The sequence below is a fragment of the Cheilinus undulatus genome, linkage group 13, assembly GCF_018320785.1.
Source record: "Cheilinus undulatus linkage group 13, ASM1832078v1, whole genome shotgun sequence".
NCBI classification, from domain to species: Eukaryota; Metazoa; Chordata; class Actinopteri; order Labriformes; family Labridae; genus Cheilinus; species Cheilinus undulatus.
Window position 1 is genome coordinate 32,757,661 of NC_054877.1, and position 20,679 is coordinate 32,778,339.

General features: G+C 38.9%; 1 protein-coding gene across 3 annotated transcripts; it reads right to left on the reverse strand.

Moving 5' to 3' along the window:
- Window positions 1-369: 369 nt before the first annotated feature.
- Window positions 370-20,506, reverse strand: ccdc18 (coiled-coil domain containing 18). Of its 3 annotated transcripts, none has more exons than XM_041804199.1 (27): window positions 20,416-20,506; window positions 19,996-20,067; window positions 19,757-19,880; window positions 17,456-17,607; window positions 17,098-17,198; window positions 16,711-16,839; window positions 16,365-16,461; window positions 16,149-16,270; window positions 15,670-15,949; window positions 15,353-15,440; window positions 14,738-14,955; window positions 14,381-14,491; window positions 13,968-14,099; window positions 13,169-13,303; window positions 12,950-13,027; window positions 12,705-12,833; window positions 11,792-11,959; window positions 8,886-9,028; window positions 7,911-8,074; window positions 7,588-7,801; window positions 6,581-6,680; window positions 6,299-6,436; window positions 5,615-5,743; window positions 5,264-5,401; window positions 3,898-4,341; window positions 1,787-2,512; window positions 370-680 (listed from the first exon to the last, which is right to left on the reverse strand). In XM_041804199.1, exons 4-27 carry the CDS (start codon window positions 17,585-17,587, stop codon window positions 660-662), a joined length of 4,137 nt encoding a protein of 1,378 aa, XP_041660133.1. In that variant the 5' UTR covers window positions 17,588-17,607; window positions 19,757-19,880; window positions 19,996-20,067; window positions 20,416-20,506; the 3' UTR covers window positions 370-659. The 3 variants fall into 3 exon arrangements, with proteins under 3 accessions (XP_041660133.1, XP_041660132.1, XP_041660135.1); XM_041804198.1 differs by having other exon boundaries at window positions 19,996-20,160; window positions 20,416-20,486; XM_041804201.1 differs by having other exon boundaries at window positions 12,705-12,821; window positions 19,996-20,477.
- Between the last annotated feature and the right edge of the window lie 173 nt (window positions 20,507-20,679).

Here is a 20,679-nt window from a genome sequence, read left to right on the forward strand (position 1 = left end):
CTCCTCTCATGTTTGAACTCATGCTAACTCATTTAAATAAACAACACTGTGCTGAGTAAAAGAAAAAAAAAAGCCTTACAGAGAGTTAACGTTTCTGATGATCATGTTATGTAATTCTCATGAGGCTGCCAAATCCAATCTACCCAGCTTCAGTCTGCATTAGTTTCAGCATTAACCCTAACCCCTAGTGAGTGCTGAGCCAAAAACTCTCCTTGTGAAGCTGCCAGTTGTTCTGAACACATGAGCACTCAGTCTGGGAACGTTTATACAGATGTTGGAGAGAGACGAGCTTCACAAGTCTCCGGAGAATCCTGATGGCAGATGAACAAAACATTTAAAAGGAAAAGAAAAAACTTGCATAAAAACATTTATTTACTTATCCAATTTATAATTGTGTACAAATATAAATATCACTTAAATTTAACATTGAAAGTACATGCTACATTCATACTGTATAAAACTTCCTGACAGGATATCAGTAACAGTCTGTGGAGTGTCTGCAATTTCACTGATCATTCATTTTTCCCTGGCGGGTAAGATTTAGCTTGATTATAGTTGCAAACACCTAAGGCAGGACTATATGAGATGCACTTTGACCCACAGTGATGACAGCAGTGTTAACAGCTCCACTCTCCAGTCCTTTCCTTGGCAATAATGCTTTATGTCTCCTTGATGTCCCTCTAAAAAGTGAAAACAAAACATACATCAGTAACATCTTTTGTCATCTTGGTGTAATGGTAGCCAGAATACTGATTGACCAGGGATTAAACCCTCCAGACACAGGTGTCATTATACTAAAATCATTCAAGACACATTCACTACACTCAGGTGATCCTCATTTTACTAATTGTGAGACTTTTATTTGATTGACATTTCTTTGTAGAAACTTGTTTTTGCTTTAAAACTAAAGAGGTTTTTGATTACATTTTTCAATATTTCAATAATGACTGAAGTTCAGTAAATTAACAATTATTTAAGAATACATGTTAGTTTTAACCAGGGTTCATAAACCTTTACTCAAGTTAGATTCAAGCACTTACAAACTGGATATAACGTCTCACAAACTGCAGGGTTCCGAAAATCCAAGTTAAATATTGCAATAAATGACCTGGATTTTTGGAGCCCTGCAGTGTGTGCAATGTTTTTCCTGTTCACTTGTATTTCTATTTTTTGACTCAGCACCAGCCCTTTTGCTTTGGATATGCATACCATGGTGACTTCTATATTTATACAAATACACATTAAAAGCATTTTTTTTCCCAAACATTCATCAATTTTTCTTGTATATATTATGTGGGAGACTACTAGACTTATTCTATAACTTTAATTAAAAAAACTTCTTAGTCAGATAGCCATTTTGATCATGAGAGGTATACAATTTTAAGCACTGTCATGCACTTTAGCAAAAATAAAACCATGCTTCAAACTTGAAAATGCAAGGATAAAATTCACATATTTTCAAGGATTTCAAGTACATTTTATAAACCCTGTATAATTCAAAGTTTTTTTGTTAATCTGCTGCTCATGTTTCACTCAGTACTTATTTTTGTTACAAGTCCTTTCTGAAATTGAAAGACTTTTGAAATATGTTTATATTATAAATGCTCATAGTGTGAGAATAATGCCATCGTCATTTACAGTGCTGAATCGTTTATTTGTACAGATTTTTTATCATGAATCATAAGGTGTTGTATCTCTAAACAGCTACCTAAATAGTTTTATATTAAGTTAATTTCTATTGTTTTCTATGGAATTCTACTTAAGAGACAGTGGTGTAGTTGTTTACCTGTAGTGTTAGTCTGCCTCTATTTGGTGAAATCCTCATGGAACTCCATGAAAACGGATCCTCCTGCATCGCTAACGTCTGATTAACAAACCTCAGCATCCCCGTCAGAGTACTCCTGCCGTCCAGATCCTCCTCCTCTGGCACCAAAGTACTCACAGACTCCCTCCTTGACTCACTTGTCTGCTCCTCGTTTCTGTCCTCCGTCTTGTCCAACATGTACGTGAGAGGATTAAAAGAGAGATCAGAGGTCGCTGTGGCCTCTGCAGCGCTGAGGCCTTGCCAGCTGTGATCCAATGTATGTTGGGAGAAAGAGGAAGTGGAGGAAGTGGAGGAGGACTCCCATGGCTGCTTGCTCAGGGCCTCCCTCAGTTTGGCCTTCAGACTCAGAGGGAGATCCAGAGAGGAGTCAGTGTTGCTGCTCTGTAGCCAATCACATGTCTGGTTTGATAAACGAGGGGCTGAGGTGGGTTGAAGGTGTGAGTGAGGAGGGGGTGGTGAGGAAGTTCTTCGTTGTGTTGGGGAGGGATGACAAGTTGAGTGATTGTGGTCAGGAGCTGGTGCGTTTGTTTGAAGCTTTGTGGGTGATGACAGAGGGGAGTGTGCAGAGGAGGAGCCCTGAGAGGAGTACACAGCAGGGAGAGAGAGAGAGTGGTTGTACAGATTCTGGTGGTCAGCAGCTCGCTCAAGACTGGAGACCCGGGCTTGTAGACGCGTCACCTCAGACTCCTGCAGGAAGAAAAATAGCAACATAGTCAGGGGACGCATCCTGTAGAGGGCAAATTTGAAGACAGATTATGTCCCAGTGGTGTGTCAAAGCCTGTCCAATTTCAAAGGTTCCTTTAGATGCCGTGAACTTCTTTTACACTTCCAACGAAGGATCCACTCACTGCAGCCTCTGTGACCTGGAATATCCCAAGAGTTATCCTGTGCCAGTGGAAATGAGCTTGCAAACTCTCAAGCGACTTAGTAATGAAATTTTATATATAAGTTCTTGGTTTTAAAGTCTGCTGATTCCAAAGCTGAAACGTTCTGAACTTCCACTTGCATTAATGTAAGCACAAACCGGTGCGATGGGAGCTGCATGGAATTGGTTTCCATGGCTTTACGTCAACAAGCCCAATAACAAGCATCAGACAGAGTGGTGTAAAGCACACTGACACTGGACTGTGGTGTATACTGGGAGAATGTTCCCTGCCTGACAGCATTGGCCCAACTGTGAAGTTTTTGTGGAGGAGGGATAATTGCATAGGGCTGTTTTTAAGGGTTTGGGTAGCCCCCTTATTTCCAGTGAAGGGCAGTCTTAATGCTTCAGCATACCAAGACATTTTGGTGATGATTCAGACTTTGTGGCAACAGTTTGGGGAAGGCCCTTTTCTATTCCAACATGACTGTGCCAAAGTGCAACAAGCAAAGACTATAAAGACATGGTTTGATGAGTTCAGTGTGGAAGAACTTGACTGGACTGCACATAGCCCTAACCTCAACCCCATCAAGCACCTTTGGGATGAACTGGAACGGAGGTTGCGTATCAGGTCTTCCTATCCTGATTTCATAAATGCTCTACAGAATTAATGGGCACAAATTCCCAAAAAACCCACTCCAAAATCTTGTGGAAAGCCTTCACAGAAAAGCAGAGGCTGTTTTAGCTGCAAAAAAGGGGGGGGGGGGGGGGCACAGATATAGACTTTACTGTGATTACCCAGATTTATTAGCCAAGTTAATTGTTCGTTTAATTTTTCTTATGTATGATTTTATCCATCTGAGAGAAAGATCCCATCAACTAGTTGACAGTCTCTTCGCATTGATCCCCTCTAAACAAAACTGACAGTACAAAACAAAGAGGTTCCTAAATTTTGGGACTTTATACTGTATATCACATTGCAGATGAACAATGTCAACACTTCAGAAACATACAGAGAGAAGCTGAATGAGGCAGGACGGGGCAAGATGTAAAGGTTAACATGCTGTAACTGTGTGGGGAACTGTAACAGGATACACAGGTTTTGAGAAAAAAACATTATTAGTATAGGTAACGAGATGAACTGAAATGGTAACATGAGGAATGATGAATATTTTTTGCATCTTCAAAAAAACACACCTAAGGACTTTACCTTAATGAGCAGAGACTCATGACAGGTTTCCATGTTCTCTTCAGACGCCTGGAGTCGGCTCTGAAGCTCTACTGTCTGGACAGTGGCCTGATTAAACTGCACACGGAGCTGCTCCAGTTGGGAATAAAGGAGACTGTTCTGGCCTCTGGTCTGCTCATACAGGATTCTGGTTTGCTCTAGCTGGGTTTTACTTTGCAGGAGCTCAGTTTGAGCCTGGTCCCTCTGCGTTTGAAGGTGTATGACTTGGCTGCGAGCATGATCCAGCTCGGTCTTTGTTTGATCCAGCTTGGTTTTGGTATTATCGCACTCTGCCTTGGCTTGTTCGAGGTGGTTTTGGCTCTGCTGGAGTTGAGTAGTGAGCTGTTCTTGGGAGGAGCGCATGGTGGAGGAGATCTGCTCAGAGACCTTGAGGAGCTGGCCTCGAGTCTGTTGCACCGATTCCAACTAGAAGGGGAAACAGACAAATGGGACCAGTTTGTTGTTTGAAAGGTAAAGGATCCCAAGGTTAAAGCAGGAAAATAAATTAAATATCACCAAAAAACATGGGCAAGAGTCAAGATTTCATCATCTGTGGAAGAGATGAAGAATTAAGAAGAGAAACTGAAGGCAGATAAAAGAAGCAACTCACTGTAATGCCTTGAAGAAAAGAGGAAAAGAAATCAGATGTAAAAGGGGAACAAGACTGGCAAGATGGGCAGGTTAGGGCAACCAGAAACCAAGACCTTTGTTACATACTTGCAGAAAAAAAAAAAACTAAAAGCAACCAGAAAGAGGAGGAACACCGCAGAACAAGGGTTAGGGTTCAAGTGAACGTATAGGACTACAGTCTTCCAACTAGCTATTGGACAAAATCCTGTTAAGCAATGCAATGTCGTCATGAATTGTGATAGAGTCATTAACTGTCTAGTGCCATAAAAGACATTTGTATTTAACAATGGCACTTTTTGCAGATTTCTCAGCAAATATCAACCATTGCTTCACCACTTCATGATACCTCAAGGCGACTACTATGAAATGAATGTTGTGTAAGAAGTTAAATAGCCAAAGTAGAACATAAAGGGTTAAGTTAACTGATAAGACTTGAAACTGGCACCCAAGTGCAGTGAATAAATAAATGAATCCTGCATAGGAGGCATTTCTTCAATTAATCAGATATGTCTCACTGTTAGATTTTCTAAGGATATATCAGTTATTGCTGAATCACAGTGTAAGAATAGACCAAGTGTCAATTACTGAACCATGTTGTGTCGTTATGTATCATATCATATTACATCACACCATGAAGTAAATCTAAGGTTCAGCCAAGTCATGCAAAACAGCTGGTGCCTGCTCTAAAGCATTAGAAGAGGTAGTGAAGCTACACTACCTCTTTGCTATGCCGCTCCCTCTCCAGCTCCAATTCCTGCTCTAAAGAAGAAATGGTGCTCTGCAGATTGGCCTCCAACTGCAGCCAGCGAGCTTCCTTCAGAGCCAGCTCCTCCTCCACGCTACGCAGCCTGTCCTTCTGCACACAAACATGGCATGGGCAGGTAAGTGGAATTAGCAGATAAGCATATCTAAATCTAACACTTCATCACTCTTGTATTTAGCCTCTTTTTCTCTTGTTACATTTGAATACTTAACAACCATTAGCCTGGTATTTTTAAGAGGCACAGCAGTCAGATTTCAACGTCTTTATTTTTCTATACTTGTGTATAAGTGAATGCTTTGACCTCACCTTCTCTTTGTTTTGCAGCTTTGAAGCATCCAGCTCTCTGCTCAAAGCCTCACAGTGTTGTTGAGTTTCATCAAGCTCCTGAAGAGCAGTTTGAAGTTTCTGCTGGCTTGCACGCAGCTGCTGGGAATCCTAACCAACATACACAAACACATATCAGCACAAGCAAGAAATTATCTATACAGGGACACATCCAGTTGGGAAGGTATATGAATTCAACATCTCTAAAGGTTTCACAACTTACAAATACTACTAATACTAGAATTTTCTGCTAATATGACTTTAGAATGATACTCTAAGTTAACTAGACTGGACACTAATTGCATTTTTATGAACACTTGAAACCCTAAATTTATCTTCTTTCAAACCAACTGCTAAAGTGTCAAATAACAGTCTTTAATCACAACGTTAAGAAAATGAACCCAAAACTTAGGGAAGAACCAAAGTCTGGATATCAATTTTGTCTTTTTTTGCCCGAAAACATCTTAGGAAGCCTATTTTAGAAGAGATCATCATAAGCCAAACAATGGGCAACAGTAACTGCAAAAATATGGTAGAACTTAATGCTGCTGGTTGTTTCCTCAGTTGCTTTTCTGAAAATTTCTCTCAAGTCTATGTGGACTCAAAGTGACAGATGTAAACATTCTGTCACAAGTTCATCTCTCTTATTCTGTGACCTCTCCCAACCTTCATGTTTCTGTCGGTGAGCTCCCTCTGTGCATCTCTCAGCTCTCTCTCTCTGGCCTCCAGGCTCTGCTGCACCGACTCCACCTTCCTCTCCATCTCCTGCCTGTGATCTCTGATGGCCACCTCCAGCTGGGCCAGCTGAGGACAACAGGAAGGCCAGAGGGGTGAGGAAATAGGATATATAATGATAAATAATAAAAGCACAAAATATACAAAGAATGGAGCAAGAATGTTTCCTGAATCTTCAATGAAATATATTGAAAAATAAGTGTGCGTTTGTACCAGCTGTGCTCGTTGCTGGAGCTCCCCCTGTCTTTCCTTTAGAGCACTGTCCAAGTCTAAGACCTCATGTGTTCTCTCCTCCAACTCCCTCTGGGTCTCACTGCAAAGCCACATACACATATCCCTTTAGTTACCAGTTTATCATACACCTTCTTTATTAATGTTTATAAAACACAGTAATGAAAGGACTAGAAGAAACAGGACCAGGAGAATGTGAGTAATTACTGTGTCTGATTGTTGCTAAATACATGGATCACTATTTAGGTACTTTGTATAAGAATTTATTTTTGAGCATTTTTACAATGACCTTTGGCTTGAGGATAAATTTCAGTGCCTTATAATGTGGAACAAGGGTTCTGTAGATTGGCTCTTTTATTGCAAAATAAGTGTTCTTTGTCTAAAGGGTGTTTTCTGTATCAAGCATCTGCATGTTCCTACTAATAACTGAGCTCACTGTGCTCTGAAAGACACGTTCATTAAATTAACAACATGTAGCATCACATCTTTTTGCCTTTTTAAAAGGAAATTATTTCACCATTCATATGTCAAGTTGAGTGCTTCATGTACAATATCTGCACGCATTGTTTCACAGTTTTAATCTGTGTCAGTGTAATGTTTTGGATAAATAAACATCATATCATAAAGCAGGTCACATGTTAATCAATCACAAGAAAACAAATCATACATTATATAAGTTTCACCACAGATTATAAAGAAAATAATTTAAAATATATATATTAAAAGTTCACATTATTGCATCAGAAAACAGCAATATCATAAAAACAGCATCATAATATCATTTAAAAAGTGGCATTATATACAAGGGAACCTTTAACGGGACAGTGAAACAACAGCAGGGCCAGTGACTCTGTAAGTGTGACTGTTCATACAAATGTGAACATTATTTCAAACACAGATGAGCCTGTTTCTACCAGAACATCTGCACATGGTCTTTGCATGACTCTCGTCCCTGTAGCAGACGTTTATTTCTTACAGCGTATCCTCACCTAAGCTGGAAAGTCAATTTTTCCACCTCCTCTTGCCGCTCGTCTGCGGTGGTTTGTGTTCTCTGCAGTACATCTCTGAGCGCCTGCAGCTGCTCCAGAGTGCCGGTCAACTCTCCCCGCACATCCTGAAGCTGTCTCTCCAGAAGCTGGACACGGCGTACGCTGTTGAGCCTGTCCGCCTCGCAGCGATGGAGCTTCTCCTCCAGATCCACCACTGGGAGGAGGACACAAAACAGATCAGAATTTAGGATAATAAGTTAGAATAAGGAACAAGTAGAATAGCAGACACTTAGATGCCCAACAGTGTTAAAGTTGTAACATACCAATGTCAGTCTTTCTCTCCAGCTGAGCAGATATGTTTTGCAGAGTTTCCTCCATGCGGTTGATATGAGATGTCTTGACAGCGACATCCTTTCTCAGACGCTTCAGTTCTGACTCCTTAGACACCAGCTCCCCTCGACACTCCTTCATCTCTGTGGTCAGATGACTAAAGACACACAGAACACAAAAAAGCTATTATCAGTACAAAGTGCAAGCTCTTCATTGAAATTTATCTTTGAAAACATTCAGCAATAAAAAGAAATATTCTGCAGAAAAAGCAAAAAACATTAAGCATTTAAGAAAGAGCATTTAACATGTCTGTCTCCTCACCTTAACGTGAGCACAGCCCCCATTGTGGATTCAAAAAAGAAATCCCTGCAGACCTGCTGTAGTCACTAAACTGTGCTACATAAACGTGCCTTTCTATGGCACAATTAAATAAGCAACATGTTTCAGCTGCAGAGCTTTAAAATGTCCTGATCTAATGAGTAACTCTGCAGAATGAAATCACTCTGAAGACAACAAGCTTCTATCTCACTATGTCAAAGAAAGTCCCACATTTATATAGACGTGTTCATGGATGAAATGGGCGGGAGAAGTGGGGCTTCTTTAGGCCTAGAGACATATTGGATGTGGTGCTATCATGAGACTTTCCAACTTTCTGTTCTGTCTGATCACTTTTGCTGCAGGTCAAGAAGAAAAAAAAAACACTTGCAGGAAAGTTCTGTTAGAAAATACTCACAAACAAAAGCCCCATACAGACTACTTTAAATAGCTGTAGCAATGAATGGCCATGTTAGATAACATTTTCCAAAACTAATTTTAAGTATTTGGCACTAAATTGTATATTTTCAATGACTCTTTAATTTAACAAAAGTCCTAATTGATTTAAAGTATCAGAAAATCACACAAGATTTTAACTCCATTATTATACACATGCTCCTGATGTGTACGTTTCTGTCTTTAGGTATACTTACCTTACAGATTCAGAGAGCTGTTTGTTCTCTTCCTTTGTCTCCTGCAGGTCTTTGTCTCTCTCCTGAACCTCTTGCTCTCTGATCCTTGTCTCATCCTGCAGAACACATCGAGCTCGTTCCAGCTGATGTTCCAGACTTGAGACCTGAGGACAGGCATAACACCATCTTTATTTTTTATTTATTTTTTTTGTAGCATAGATATGAGGGGAGTAATAAAAAGCAAGGTCAGCATACCCAGGTTTTTTGTGCCTCACCTGGTTTAACAATGCCTTGGACTCAATTTAGAGATAACAAGTATCAAAAAGGGCTGTTGTACAGCTCTGAACAAACTGACATCAAATGAAGATTCAGTGAGTTAAGGTTTTTTCTGAACCAATCAGGCATTGTTTCATATATCCAGGCTGGTCTAATGAGAGGCAATTCAGTATAAAAGAAAGCTACCATAAAACATTGCTGCAGGCAATAAGTAGGGCTGAACGATTTGGCAAAATAATCGATTTTTTCCACCGTATTGCAATTGCCATTTGATATGTGATTATTTCTTAAGTTCCTTACATATCAACAAACAAGCAATAAATCATTCTATACTATAACCAACACAATATTAGATAAAACTACAGCGGAAAAAAATTGAAAAATATCTAATTGTGATGATTTTGACTTGTATTGCAAACTGGATAGGAATTGATGTATTGAAGTGAGTTAAAATTTTTATGTCATTCTCTTATCTAGTAAGAAAATGTACAAAAAAATAGGATTTTTGTAGACTATTATAAAAGACTGCCTGTGGATGATTGCATGATATGCTGCAAAAAAAAAGATGTAAACTGGTATTTTGAAACAAACTTCAGCATAAAAAAACACTGCACCTTCCATGATTTGAAAATTGCAGCTTGCAGCCATTTAATCAAATTTTTGATTCATTGCCCAGCCCTAGAAATAAGGCAATTTTATTTCCCAGCACCCATACTATCAGAGATGCAGGCTTTGGACCTGTACGCTGATAACAAGCTGGATGATCCCACTCCTCTTTAGTCTGCAGGACATGTTGTCTGTGGTTTCCAAACATAATTTCAAATATTAATTAATCTTACCACAGAACAGTTTTCCATTTTGCCTCAGCCTTCTTTAAATGTGCTTTGACCTAGAGGAGATGGCAGTTACACTGTGTTCAGATGTGGCTTCTTCTTTGCATGAGTCAGCTTTAACTTGCATTTGTGGATGGCACGGTGAATTATGTTGATAGAATGATTTCTTGAAGTGTTACTGAGTTCATGCAGCGATCTGTAGTGCAAATTCAGGCCCGTTTTTAATGCAGTGCTGCTTGAGTCATTCAATATTGTCCTTTAGCCTTGTTACTTGTGCAAAGAGATTTCTCCAGATTCCCTGATTTTTTTGATGATGTTATGCATGGTAGATGGTGGGATATTCTGTGATCTCTATTTTACATTGAGGAACATTCTTCTGCAATTGTTCCACAGTTTTTAGATACAGTTATTGGAAATTAGTGTAACTCAACTCATCTTTATTTTGAGAGACTCTGCCTCTCTAAAATGCTCCTTTTATACCCTATCATGTCACTGACATGTTGGCAAGTAACCTCATGAGATGCAAAATGCTTCTCTGGCTCTTTTCCTCTTACTTTTCCAGCCTTTTGTTGCCCTGTTACTACTTTTTTTGAGATGTGTTTTTGCAAATTTAAAATGAGCCGATATTATTCATGAAATGGTAAAAAGTCTCAGTTTTAACATCTGATTTTGTTTATAATCTATTGTGAATATAATATGGCTAAATTAGATTTGCAAATCATTGCATTGGGTTTATTCACATTTTACACAGAAACCCAACTTCTTTGGAATTTTAACGTTTTTTTATTTTAAATTTAAAGTGTTATAATTTTAGCAAACAGGAGAAAATTAGAAGGGAAAAGTACTGATTTCAACACATTTTCTTCAGTGTATACTAGCAATTTAAAACAAATATTATTACGGTGGAAGTTGCCTGGAAAAGAAAATTTGAAAGAACCTCTCTTTTGAAACTCTGAAAATTGCCTTGTTTCCTCATAACGGTTAAATTTCTGATCAAGTCAAGTGATTAATTTCACTTATAGTACAGCCCTCTGATCTCATATTCATAATGCCAATAAAAGTCAGCAATTTGATGATAATCTTTGCCATAGATTAAATGATCTCCTGTGATCTGTTTTGATCAGAACTTCATGAAAAAAGAAGCTGAACGTGATTGGATTCAGCTCTTCTCACTGAATGATGTTAATGAGTTGTTTGTAAAAGGCGGAAAGTACAACCAGATTACATGTGCTGGTCTGTAAATAAAATCACATGCTCAAACAAGAAGCACTGATGCAGATTCAGCATATGTTTATGACATGTGCAGTGTGAGGCAGTAGGTTTGCATATCTGTCAGCAGAAGTACAGCCGCATGTTTGTTTTTCTTCTGCTCTGTATGCACTACTATTTGGTGATGCAAATTAAACCTTCAATAAAGATGCTGAACATCTACCACTAAGGTTAAATTTTAAGGGCTATAAATATGATTCATCACAGCTTTAAACATAATTCATTTCAGAATACAGCAGAAACATTTCAGAAGAGTTTCTTTTGCTACATAAAACTTATTTAACCTTAAGTGCATCTTTGTGAGAGATAAAACTATCTGAAGCTTATAAAAATGTCTTAGAACTAGGGCTGTAAGCATTAATACAGTAATTGTTATCAATTAAGGTCCATAATAAGTGCACTCGTTTTTAAAATCACAATAAATCCCATGCTTTGCTGGCCTGTACTGTAGAACAGAAATACAAACAACAGATGATTTAATCTCAAAGAAAAAATAGAAAAATCCTCTGTTGTTTTGTGTCCTTTTCAGATGAGTAGAAACTCTCCTACCTGCGTTTGCAGCTGGCTCTGACTCTTCTCCAGTTCAGAGATGTGAGACGTGCTCTCAGTCAGCATGCTCTGCTGCTGCTGCAGGGAAAGCTGCAGCTGCACAATCTGTTCACTGGAGCTCTGACACAGCAGAGTTGCACTGTGGAGCTTCTCCTGCAGCAAGGACACCTGAATGAGTGAACAACAAGGAAGATAAGTCTAAAAGCTGGGCAGAGCACAAAAGATAGAAGTGCTTCAGTTTTCTGCTGAGAGAGCCTCAAAGGTTGAGGACCGTCTCACTGTACTGATGCATACTGAATTTCCTTCAAAGTCAATGAAGTATCTATCTATCTATCTACTGTATCTATCTATCTATTTCCACCAAGTGGTCCAGTTTGATTCAGTGCAGTCTGGTATCGTATTTTCCTTGCGTTTTCACATCCAACAGAACCTTTTCATGGTCGACAAGGGTGTAAAACGGAAGGTGGTAGCCACATCAGCTGTGTAATAGCATGATATAATAGCAACTTGACACAGTAGAGCCCGCTGATAGTCATTTGCAATGAAGAGTGCAACACCGTAAAAAGAAAACAACTGAGGAAATCCAGCATTTTGTGTTATTTCTTCTTGGAATTATTCTCTAAAAACCAATGGCTTATTTAAACATGGCACATTCTGTGTTTGTCCATTAATACCCCTGTTAAACTGGAGTTAATGACTGATATAACCAGTTAACTGCAATGAGACATGATCCACTCTGTAGGGTCAAATAAGTACGCTTTGTACTGTGACAGAATGGTGTCTAAAAAGTAGAATGATACAGATGCATTAGTTTGGCTTCTTTCCCAACTCTTCTGACAGTGGGAATGCAAGTAATTGCCTTCTGTACTGAACCAGACTGCTTAGTGGAAACACAGCCTATGTTGTAGTGCACCTTTTCGTTCTTTTTCAGCAGCTCACTCTCAAAGGTCTTCCTCATTTCCTCCATCTGCTTCAGGTACGTGTTCAGCTCCTCTCTGCACGCCGACAGAGACGACTGCAGTTCACACACCTGATGTGCAAACTGAAGTCATGTTTACCAAATATTTGTGGTTATTGTCAAACTCATTACATTTTTGCAGAGTTAAATGTAATCCATTTGTTTTCTTTTTCTCTGAGCAAATCATGTCCTTTACAAACCTTAGTGGCAGACTGAGCTTCCTGCTGTTGGAAACTTTGCAGCAACTCCTGATTGAGTCTTTCTTCAACCTGCTTCTGCTGTAAATACATCAAATATGTAATATGTAAAACTGTCTGTATATTCAAAGACTAAATCATCATTTTTGAACGTGTAGATTGTACCTGAAAAGCTTTCAGTTCTTTATGGAGTAAAGATAACCTTATAACAAGTGTTTTAACCTGTGTGAGTTGGTCCAGGGAGCTCTGCAGCAGGAGAGCTGCCTTCTGAGTGTCATCTCGCTCTCTCTGGAGTGCGCTCAGCTCCTGCTCCATCTCCAACACCCGAGACTGAGCCTCCTCCACAGACGACTGCAACTGCAGGAGGAGAAATACTGTTCGTTACGGGGGGGTGGATCAGATTTGCTGTTTAAGTTATGTAAAGTTGTGAAATTTGGGAACTCATTGATATCCCATTTTAAAATAATAAAAACTCCATAATCTAAATATTCCATAGTATCAAGAAATACACGAGATTTTGAAAACTACAGTCCTTCAGTTATACTGTTAACCTAAATCTGATATAAGTCAAAGAGAGAGAGAGAGAGCACTATTTGAAATGCACAAATATTTACCAATGTCTTTGTGTGCTGTAGTTTGTAGGACATTATTGGTGAGTGAAAACGAGGTATTACTCAATATTGGTCACCTATGAATATTTCTGGTGCCCTGGAATTGAAACAGGTGTCAGTATCACTGATATTATGGTGGCTTCACCTGTGGTCATAACAGACAGCAACTTATACTCGTATATGGGTTGCACCGGTTTTTAGGTTGAACTCTACTTTTAAGATTTAAATTTTGGTATTAAAACTAAGTCTCATAGACCAGATTTTATGATGAACAGGTTTTAACCTGGATTGAGTTGTGTAACAGAGGCTGTTTGAATCCAATTAAACTGACTTTAAAGTGGGATCTACTGAACTAAACTGCAGATTTAATAAAGAGAAAGTGAACTAGAAAATTTAAAGCCATCGATTACCATTTCTATCCTGTGTTGCTGCTCATTAAGCTGTTGAGAGTGAGATTTTTTACACTTCTCCAAAGACTGCTGGTACTCTCGCTGCTTTTTGGTCATCAGGGACTGGTAATGCTGAAGGGTGCTGGTTTTCTCCTGTAATGAGGAAAAAAAATGAAATCAAAAAGATTCTAATTGTGAGGCTTCTCTTAGTGTTGCAAGCAGGTAGTAGTGATGTCAAGTCAAGTCAAAGTTTATTTATATAGCACAATTAACAAACAACCATAGTTGACCGAAGTGCTTTACAGGCTTTGACAAAACAGTAAAAGCACAATATAATAATAAAAATGACTCACAAAAAACATAATGTCAATACAAAATAAAGAAAGAAAAAAGAGGGATATATAAAGGGCAACCTGAGTGGACGTGTATGGTACCTGCAGCTGATTTTCCAGTTCAGTGTTGGTCAGTGCAGCCTGACTATAAGCTGAAGTTTTCTCCTGTAGCTGTTTCTCTAATGCAGCAGCACGAGCACTTTTTCTTTTTAACTGAGATGACACAGATCATAAACATCAAAAACAAGTTTAAGAAACACTCTAATGCCCAAAACATTATGCATTCTGCATAAAATATAAACAACTAAAAAGCACAGTAAATAATCCACCTTTTATGTCAATAGAGAAACTCTGAAATGAAAAAAAAATAATTATATAAGCTGTGAAAGCTCTGAGGAAAAATGTGATTGCAGTGCATTAGATGGAAGAGAATATGGGTGCAGAGAATAAGAGTATCACCTCTTTCTCAGTGTCTGTGGCTTGGCTGACTTTGTCCAGCAGCTCAGTGTGGAGGCTCTGGTAGTGTGAGGCTCTCTGGGCCATGGAACTCTGCAGGCTGGAGATCTCCTCCTGGGCTCTGCTCAGACGCTCCTGAAGCCGCTCAACCAGGCCGCTCTGTTTGTTGCGCTCTGCTTCCATCGACTGCAGCACCCGCAGCAGCTGCTGATAACCTTCACCTGCAAGGAACAGGCAGCAAGTAAAGAACCAAAAGTAATACATGAGTAACCATGCTGCATAAAGCATTTTTTAGGTTTAAAGTACATTTTAAATGGGAGTCTGTAAATTTTCTTTTGTATTTCAGAAAACGGCTCATATACACACATCAAGTCTGAAAATATTTGTTAATTCAGTCTCTTTCAACCATATTAAGTTTTGAATGGAATATTATTCTGTTCTGAGAAAATGAAAGAAAAGAAGTCAATAATACAAGAAACTACCAGAGATAAAAAAAAAAAATCTTTAGTTGTGTAATGTACAGGAAAGTCCAATCAAAAAATAGGGCATGCTTGCATGAAATGAATAGATAACATGAGATGGAATGTTGTGATTTGTACTTGGGATTTTCCAGACTACCTGGTTTTAACTTCAGCAGGTGTGCACTTCCTGTGTAGTCTACTGGAGGTAACATGCAGGGCCTGATGCAAAGCGGCCCCACAGCAGCCTAAAATTACATAACATGTGTCGTCAGCAAATAAGTCATACCTTCCACAAACATGAAGAATACAGCGACCTGTTTTGGGCAATCACAGTGGAACAAAACCCAGTTTTTGGGAAAACAAGTAAACTGTTCATATAACAATCCCTTAGGTTAAAAATTGTGGGATGCTTAAAAAAAATCATGTGATACAGAAACAAACACTGCAGTGTTGTTGTGTGTATGTATTCTTCACCTCTTTGAGGTGCAACAGGGTCAGTACTGTCTCCAGGCTGGCCAGCTCTGCCTGGCTCTGCTGAGCCTCTCTGTGACTCTGGGCCACACTCTGCTCCTGGCGTCGGGTCAGTGTCTGCAGCTCTTCCAGCTCTTTCTTCAGAGAGACAAGCTCCCTGCAATCTTCGCCCTTCTCCTTAAGCCTCCTCTCCAGTTGTAAGGCCTTTTGTCCAGCCTCCTCCAGCTGTGCCTGGAGGCCAGACCCCACAGACTCAGCCTGTGTCACTTCCTCCTTCAGTCGGCTAGGACAGAGGCACAAGATGAATAAGATGTTTTAACCAGCAAATTAAAACCACCTCTTCTGAATCTTCTCAGAAGTCTTAGTTTCTTCATTCAAAAAATACCAAAACTGCATATTGAAGCAAAAGTAGATGCTGCATTTCCAGGGGCTATCCATTAATAAATTCAAATTCAAAAAGGCAATAAATCTGAGGTGTCTACCTAAGAGTTTGGTTCTTTTCAGTGATTTCTCTCTCCAGCAGATTACACTTCACTTCAAGCTCATTTTTTTCTCTGTCACACTCCATAAGACTCTCTTTTAGTTTGTGCTCACTCTCCGTCACCTTTAAGACATAAATAAAACACATTTTGGCTTTGATATGCAAGTAAATATCAAAATTAAAAAATATACTTCAATGATAAAACCATAAAATGTACCATCTTAAGTTTAATGGTGGTGGTGTCCTTATATCCTTTGAATGCTTCTTTGAGTTTCTCAGCATTCTGAAGTGCTTGGTTCCTTTGTTGCTCAGCTCTGTAAGTGATAAGGTTCAACAGAAGAGCTAAAATAATAACTCAATCATGTTATGATGTTCAACTGGGCGCTTAATAAATGTCTTTTTTTTTTTTTACTTCAACTTCAAATCCAACACTGAATTTAGTTTAATCAAAAAATGGAATGGTGTTTATGCTATAACCCAAAATACAAGCAGATCTGGTTTGTCTGCATTTGACAGATGGATTGAAACTGTGTGCTTTGTCAAAGCCAAAATAGATGCATCACCGTTTGCATAGTGCTGTCATATTGTCTTGCTCTTCTCTGAGTGTACCCAGCTCCTCCGTGAGATTTGCCACAACAATGTCGCTGTGAGCTGCTGCTTCCTGGTAACACTCAGCCCTCAGCTCTGCTGCCCTGGAAAACACAGACAAGGACACACTAGGGTTATCAGGGTGTTGAAGTCCAAGGAAAAAGGCAAATCATTAAAGAAGTTGTCCAAGCCTTTCTCATTAAGGACAATAGTGAATGTCTATAGACAATTCTACTTCAGCACATGATGTACTATTCATCCTAATTTACTAAGCTGTGTCAAAATATGCATGCCATTACCACACAACAATGACATAGATAGAGGTATCAAAGCAAAGGGAAAAGTTGACGTCATGCGGTTACTTTAGATCTTTGGCTTGAGCCTCCAGCTCTGTTTGAAGTTGATGAATCTGCTCGCTCATGACTGCAATGCTGTTTTGAACCCTGGAGCCTCTGAGACCGGCCTTAAGACAGAAAAACACAAAAATGTTCTGTGTCACATTAAGTTTTCTGCTTATATAACAGCTTTTTATTATTACTCCCTTTTGTAGCTTGACATTTTAGGGGATTTCTTTTTCATTTTCCACCATCAATAAAACTCTAAACATAGAACACAGATTTTGCACTGTACTCATTTGCAGCCTGCATAGATGAAGCACTGGTCGAAGTGTTAAAACAATTAAGCAGCTTTAAAATTTACCTGAGAGACTGATTAAAATACCTGTGACTTGAAGGAGGCCAATTCATTCTGCACAGCATCGAGGTCACTGATGAGCTGCTCATCCTGTAAGCTCAGACAGGCATTCTCTTGGCGCAGATAGCCCGGCTTCTTGCGAGCAGCAAAAGACTCCATCTTTGCACAGTCGGCTCTGACTGAGGACACAGGTGTAAGAAGGCTATGATAGAAGTGTATTCTGCCATGTACCCTTTGGTACATGATGTCATTTGATGACACTCAGGTACTGGAATGCTATAAAATATCAGGCATTAATATCTGCCAACAGTATATCTTACCTTCAGGTGTAGTAACATTTATGTTGAAACTCTCTGGTTATACTTATGCTTATACCTGTTAAACTGCAGGCATTTAAATCAATTCAATATGAGGAGTTAACTAAAGTATATATGGGGTGAAAATATTCAATGTCTACAACTATGCCTACTTTCTCTAACAGAAAACACTTCAGCATCCTTTTAAACTAACTGCATTTCTATCACCTCTTCATTGCTTACAATTAAATAAACCAGAGGAAATACAATTGTTTTAACTTGACGTCCAACGGTGGTAATTTGAGAGGGGAAAATAAAAATGGATGAATCCACCACCCAATGTTTGTCAGAGATGAAAGAAGAATTAATTTAAAACATAAATAAATAACTGTAGAAAACATAAGAGAAATAGAAAGAAAAATTGAAAGTGACGGTGACCAACATTTTAAGGTGGGGGTCCTGACTCCTCAGGAGGTTGCATTTCAGTCCTTAAAATACACTTTGAAGCGTAAGGAATGATGACAAATTAAAAAAGACTTCAGCGGAAGGTCTGTTTCCCCAGCCTAAAACCTGTATTTACAGCTGATGTAGTCAGATTATATTATATAGAGGAAATATCAGTTGTAATTACTGGCAGAAATGTTCCTATCTGCCAATACAGATAATTAGACATGAACATTGAATCCTGGTACCAGCATGGTACTGGTGCTAACACATCTGATATACTTTGCATGTTTGTTTCTGTTGAGGACACAATCACACTTACACATTTACTTTATAGTTTGCAACACAATATATGAATTATTTAACACAGTGACAGCTGTTTCATTTACTTAGGCTGTATGCTGTATTGGCATCTTTTTAGATACTTCTTCCAAACATTTAACATACAAAGGCAGCTTCTGTTCACCCACTGACTTTTAACACACGCCTTTTTTCTCAAAAGTATTGATTGAGGCATGGTTTGGGCATCAGCACTGTTTAAAAAGTATCAATTTAGCACTGGTATTGGAAAGAACCCAAATAATACCAAACCCTATTGATAATTCACTTTATAAACTAATACCTGTCAATATCATCGTGCATCTCAACTTTTGTGTTATGGACTTAAGGTTTAGGTCCAAAAAACAGCTAATTCGAGTGTCTACCATGAAGTGTCCAACATGCAAGCAAATCTACATTTTAATTTGGAGTAGAGGTCGACCGATTATTAAGACTGATACTTGGTATCAGGCTGATTATCAGTATCTACAAACAATTTCTTTTACCAATAATGGATAAAATTGATTTTCAAAAGCTGCACTACTTTGGTTCCACTGAAAAGTGTGTCTTCCCTCCTGGCTTTGTTTTCACTCTCCACAGTCTCACAATCGTCCTGTATACAACACAATCGGATCAGCTAGATGTCACCATAAGTACTTGCCAATCAACACTTAAGCCTGGGTACCACTTACACAGTGAGCATATGGCATAACTTCCAGTTTTCTGCTCCTAATGTGTTGCTTTGTTCAGTTTCTCAAGTTGATCGCGTTAGGGTTAAATTGTCTACTTTCCTTTTTTTATTATGCAAGTTTGCTTTTGCCACCTTAACTACATTTTAATAAATGTATATTGGCTCCAAATATTGGTTTTTCGGTTTCAAGAATGACTAATAATCAGTATTGGCCCTGAAAACCCAACATTGATCGACCAATATTGGTCGACCCCTAATTTGGATTACTTTTAGTAACACATCAAATCTCGTGTAAGAGAGTCTTGTTGTTCAATACAATAAAAAAAGTTTTCTGTATCAGTATTGACTGAAAATAGTTTGGAAACAGCATAAATTCAATAACATGTCCCGTCATGTTAATAGAAAATAAATATCGGTTATTAAAATTTGAAACATGGTCATCTATTCTTGAAGAACTTCTTAAATTTTACTGTATGATGTTTTTGGCATGGCAAGGTTTGGGAACCCCTTATGTACAGTTTATCTTACTGGCTGTCTCTAACAGCTATTACTTCATAAAACACAGAACTTGTTTCCTACCCTCAAGTTGCAGGAGGATGGGCTTGAACTTTCAGCAACAGCAGATCTCTCATGTGTCCCACTGAGAGGTCTGTCCTGACCAACACAGTCCGACTGAAGTGGAGGCTCATCTGGCTGTGAACGACTGTTAAAGATGTACAGAGGGATGAGGGGTTTACTCAACCATATCTATTTAACAGGTGATGTTGTAGCCATTTACAGCTGGTACAGGCTGACTGCATGTCACATGGTTAGCTTACCTTAGTGTCTGTCTCAAACTGAGCTCCGTTGATGTAAGCAGACTTCTTAAACAGGCCACATCTTCAGTTTTTCTAATCCAACATTACACAAAATTCAATTCATGTTGATGTAAGTTTGTCTACTAACTTGTACGCTTTAAATGATCCGAACCATGTTTCCAGCTTCTGTAAATATTTAAAAAGAGAAAGCATCGACAAAATAATGGTCGGTATACCTCTAACTTTTATACAATCTTCGTACTAGCAAACTAGCTTGCATAGCTACTCTCGCTAAAGGTAAACAAAGATGCTCGTTGCTCAAACAGGTGGCTAACTTGTACACGTTGAGATACTTGACTTTTGAGAAATTTCAATAACCTAAGAGACAATATGTACGTTTTAAATTGCACATTCTGTCGTCCGGTTACATCAAATGCTTACAAAGTGTATTTGGTACTCCCAGTCGAACACTTTTCAGATTAACCAGAGTAGCTGTAGTAAAGTGAGGGCAGCCAAACGGTTTGTATTTTTCAGTCCCGCCCACTTTCCAATAACACGTTATCTGATTGGTTACGACGAAGCTGCTGGTAACTGGTTAGTAAATATGGCCGTCAATTACAGTAGCCGCGAACAGTGGCGCGAACACTGGAGCTGTCAAAATTTCAACGGTTGCAATGTCATAAACTGATAAACTTTTATTAGTCT

Coding starts and splice junctions, on each gene's coding strand:
- ccdc18 (XM_041804199.1), bottom strand. CDS start 17,587: ATGGAGTCTTTTGCTGCTCGCAAGAAGCCGGGCTATCTGCGCCAAGAG. Junction 11,960..12,704: donor TGCTGAAAAAGAACGAAAAG/GTGCACTACAAC, acceptor TCACTCATTCAG/GTGTCCTTGCTGCAGGAGAA. Junction 681..1,786: donor GAGGCAGACTAACACTACAG/GTAAACAACTAC, acceptor TTCACTTTTTAG/AGGGACATCAAGGAGACATA.